Below are 4794 nucleotides of genomic sequence, written 5' to 3'. Positions count from 1 at the left end.
TTACCACATAACTTTGGACCACGATCATTGGATCAAGAAGAAATAAAGAATCATCTAAAATTTTTATATGAGAATTGAAGTCGGTTTTCGCAAGTTTGCATCGCTTTACTACATACTTGAAGCACGACTTTTCCGAGGCTGCCTGATATGGAAGCTTTCTCGAGCTTTCACCGAAATATCGCTCATACTTTATGTTTGCGTGAATCCCATATAATACACACATACATATGTACCATTTAAAAATATTCTTTGGCGCACATTTCCCTGTCCAAACTTTCTGATGCCTTTCATTAATCTCCTCGACAAATTGCGGCACAAGTACAAGTTATTAGTATGTCATTGACTATTAAAAAATTTTCTATTTTTCTTGCGATTTCTGTTTACTTTTCATTGGTTTCTACTTTATAATTTACTTAGCTTGTGTTTCGTTTATTTCTTTGTTGTGTTTTTCTGTTTTCTATTTTTCGTTTTATGTTTTATGTTTTGCGTTTTTTTGTTTATTATTTTTTTCTAACTGGTTTATTTAATTTGTACGAGTGCTCTTAGGAAAAATCCCGTTCCTTTCAATGCCTTCTCATGCCGGGCTCTCCATCCCTACCATGAAATTAAAAAAAAAACTTTAATATTTCACTACAAAAATTTCTCACTAACTTCTTCTCACAGTTCTCCCCTGTTTGTACTTTTTCATATGAATCGACAGTAGAGGTAGTACGCATTGGACTTATGTTCTTACTTTGGCTTTCATTTGACTTTCGGGAAATGCGGACCAAAGTCGGAACAGTAACGGCTGCTGGCCGTCATTTGTGTCCCGTTGGGAACGCCAGCCAGCAGGTAGCCACCAATATGAAGACTGTTCCGCAGGCGCTTGCTCTGGCGCAATCGCAATGCTATCGGTTTTTGTATTTGCCATAGCCGTTGTTGTTGCCGTTGCCGTCGCTGTTTCTTCTTCTTCTTCTAGAGTGTTTGTTGTTGCTGCTGCTGCTGCCCCTCCCACACTATTAGCACTAAGCTGATCAATTCTTATAATTTTACTGTTTCGACGAATCGGACCATCAAAATGTTTGTTGTTGTTGCTAATTAAATTGTTGTTCTTAACACTCTTACCAATGCTACTAATATCGCTTATGCTACCACTAATACTACTTCTAACATTGCTGCCACTAAATCGATTACTACTACTAATACTACCAATTGCAGCGCCTCCAGCTAATACCTCGGCCGCTGGCACCGCTGTTGTTGTTGCTGCTGCTGTTGGTGCGGCTCCAGCTTTAGCTCCGGTTTCCACCGCTGTTACGCCAAAGCCAAATAGAGGCATAATCCGCGACCAAAGTGTCGCACCAGTTGGCTCTACGCTTGGCGCCGTGGCCTCGGCCTCAAAATCAGGCTCTGCACTTGCTGCTGCTGTTGCTGTTGCTGTTGTGGTTGCAAGCTCAACGATCTTACTAAGTGCCTCCGCCGCTGTAGTGTTTTCCACTGTTGTGGTTTCTGCTGGCTGGCTACCACTTTCCATTTTAGCCGTCGCCTCTTTTTGTGTAGCTGCTTTTGTTCCATCAGTTGTTGTTGTTGCTGTCGTATGTAGAACCTCGTTTTCGCTGCCACTGGCCGCAACCAGGGGCGAGTTGACCACTGTTGTGGTTTCAGCTGTTATTGTCGCCACTTGAGTTGTTGTTGTTGTTTCATCAACATCGTGCCGCACCTCAACCGCCGCCACGCCACGCGCATTCTGTTCATTCTCAGCCGCGATTGCGCCGGATTTTTTCACCTCCAACTTTGGTTCGCTGGCAGTGGTTTTTTGTGTTGATGTTGCTGCTTGTGTCATTGTTGTTGCCTTTAAAGCTGCCATTTTCAGCGCGGCCAACTGTCGCTTGCCCTTCACCAATTCATTAATCATTCGCAATTCTTGTTCAATATTTATTTCACTCGCCGCCATCGTTGCCTTCGCTGACGCTGCAATGCGCTCTGGCGGCTTCTTATTGTTTTTTATTCTTATTGCGGCTGTCATTTGTGGTGTCGCTGGTCTTGATGCTGCTCGCGGCAGCGACATTCACTAGATCGTTGTTGCCACTCCTCGGCACATCACTCACGACGTCGATACTTGACGGCGCTGTCTCCTCGCCAATAGTCGGATCCGTGGTCGGAGCGGTGGCTGACTTGACAACGTCGGATACTTGTTTGTCCGTAGCAATGCGGATAGGCGCGACGACAGCGGCGGCGGGTGAGCTACGAAACCGGTCCGAACTTGGAGTGGTGGTTAAGTGTATTTTCGTTGTTGTTGTTGCGATTATTGTTGATGACAATGCGACTGCACTGGTTAACGGTTGTGTGGTTGTTTCTGTAGCTGTTGCGGCCTCTACTGACTTTTCGCTCTTTTCGAATGCTTCTTTCGCTGTTGTTGTATCAACCTTTTCGTTGGCAATTGTTTTGGTTTCGATTGTTGTATTATCGTCATCAGCTGTTGTTGTTTGCTCGTTGATTGCTGTCTCGGGTGAAGTTGTTTTTATTGGCGCCTCATCTTCAACCGGTTCTACTTTCAGTTTTCGAAACTCCAACTGTTGCTGCTTCGAAATTGCTTCCAGCAGGGGGGATAGCCTCCGGAACAGTAGCAGACTCATCACTTGCCTCAACAACTGTTGTCTCGTCGATTTGAAAACTGGTGGTGCCCTCCGGCTCCGTTGTTGTTATGAAACTTTGCTCCTGAGCATCCGTATCTGCTGGTACTGCTGCTGCGGCCGTATTCTGCTGCGTCACGCTGCGTGGGCGCTCGTCTTTCGCATCCAACGGTGGTGGTTTTGTACCATGATCAGCGTTATCTGCATCAAATGTAGTTGCTGTTGTTGTAATATATGGCGCAGCACTGCTCAAGGGTAACAGCGCATCGGCGCGTAAGTATTGTGCAACGCTGTTATGTTGCTGCTGTGCGGCCGTAACTAGATCTCCAACATCTCCGCTTGCCGCGTCTTCACCTCCTCCGCGCTTGTAGCCCTTTGACTGTGCAATTACCGTTGTTACCAGCTGTACAGTGTTATCGTCCTTGAAGAGTGATATGCGCTGCGGTTCAAGGTTGCCACCAGTTGCACCGGCACTACCACCACCATCGCCACTGTCGCCAGCACTCGTGACTGTTGTTGTTGTTGACATGCCTGAGCCCACGGCTGGCAATATAATCGCATCGATATCGCCGACGGCAAATGTCGATATTTTGCTGCTAGCCACATGCAAATCGCTGAGTTCTTGGCGGTCGGTGTTGCGTTCGGTCGCGTTGGCAATACGAACACTCTGCTCTATAGTTGTAGCATTGGGCATTGTTGTATTTGCAGTGCTCTCGTCACTCGCTGTTGTACGCCTCTGAAAAAAGCCCTGCACCGCATCTAAGAACTGTGATGAATTGAAGAAGGTTGCGCCAGCATCACTATCATTGGCGCTCGCTCCAACGCGCTCGCCCTCCGCCGTCATATCCGTGGGCAGCGGTTCACTCAACGGCCGCGCGCCGCCACTACCTTCCAACGTACTGCTACTTGCATCCGTTTCATAATCGCTGGTTGGATACTTTTGCTCGAACAGATTGAATTTCAGCGGCTCATCGCGCGCAGGTGCGTTCCCAGACCCAGCAGCTGAGTTGCCGCTGAAAGACTGTGGGGACTCATACATCACCACCGGTTCGCCTTCGCCGAACCCCAATCCATACTCCTCGTCCTCATAATCAAATTCATAGGCATTGTCGCTACCTGCTCCACCAGTTGTACTACCAACAAACAAGCCCAACACTTGCTGCGTCAGCAAATCGCTTTGATTGATGTTCACGGTTGGTATGCAGCGCGACTGAAATAGCTGATGCCCGGGCGGGCAGTCGCGGAACGGCAGCGAAAATATCGATTTCGGCGTGACTTTGCGCGATTTCTCCAGCTGCTTCTGTTCGGGCGGTAACATGAGCCACGCCTGCCAGGCAAGATTTTCAGCAGTGCCCTCGATGGGCTTCGACGTTATCGGCAACGCTTCGACGGCGAATGACCATCGCGTGGGCGTTAGCAGGAGTGTCGGCAGTAGCGGTTGAAGTGGTGGCGGCAGCGCGCAGGCAAGCACCAAAACTTGCAAAGCGGCAAGACTACAACGACGCATTGTTGTTGCTGTGCGATTGGTTGTTGCATGTCGCACTGCGATCGGTTGACCGGCTGGTATTGATGTGGTCGCTAAGTTTGTTATTTTCATGTGTTGTTGCATTGTTGCTCTTGACTTAGATCTGTTACATGTGGGCGTTTGTGACGACGATACTCTTGTCGCTGATATTCTTGTAATCATGACATGGAATCGTGCGAGGCGTTTTGAATTGCGTTGTCGCTAAAGTTTCACTTCGTCGCTGTTGTGGCACATTTAAATGGAGCGAATGTTGCTGCAGCGTTGCCAATGTTGCAAATGTGTGAATGTTACTGTGTGTGGCAGTTTTTTTTTTGTTATTCGCTGCTGTTGTTTTCTTCAAAGTTGCCTCATCTGCAAATATAGGATGAAAAAAAAATGTGTTTACAATTAGTATTCGTTTTAAAAGTTAATTAAACGCTGTTTTGTGTTTGAAAAGAATAAAATTACATTAACATTAATTTAATGCTTGATTTGGTGTACGTAATTTTCTGTAGAACTCAACTTAAAATACTTGCCCCTTTAGTCCGATCCCGTTAGTTCCGTTTTCTTTTAATTTTTCGTTTTTATTGAGTTATGTAAGAAAAATATTTTTAAATTTAATATATTCAGTGGAAAGCCTCTGCTGCCAGCGCTGCACTTTATAGGTTGTATAATAATTTT

The 4794-nt window shown here is 46.4% G+C and overlaps 1 protein-coding gene across 1 annotated transcript; it reads right to left on the bottom strand.

Moving 5' to 3' along the window:
• Positions 1-560: 560 nt before the first annotated feature.
• LOC118753629 (protein folded gastrulation-like) lies at positions 561-4508 on the bottom strand. Its single transcript, XM_036488503.1, is given in 3 exon segments — positions 561-1919; positions 1957-2595; positions 2597-4508. Coding segments are annotated over 3 exon segments (3537 nt in total). The 5' UTR covers positions 4297-4508; the 3' UTR covers positions 561-721.
• Between the last annotated feature and the right edge of the window lie 286 nt (positions 4509-4794).

This window comes from Rhagoletis pomonella, unplaced genomic scaffold, assembly GCF_013731165.1.
Source record: "Rhagoletis pomonella isolate Grant_MI unplaced genomic scaffold, Rhpom_1.0 Rhpom_scaffold_02687, whole genome shotgun sequence".
Classification (NCBI taxonomy): domain Eukaryota; kingdom Metazoa; phylum Arthropoda; class Insecta; order Diptera; family Tephritidae; genus Rhagoletis; species Rhagoletis pomonella.
Note: the sequence above shows the minus strand (reverse complement) of the source record. Positions and strands in the feature narration are given on the sequence as shown.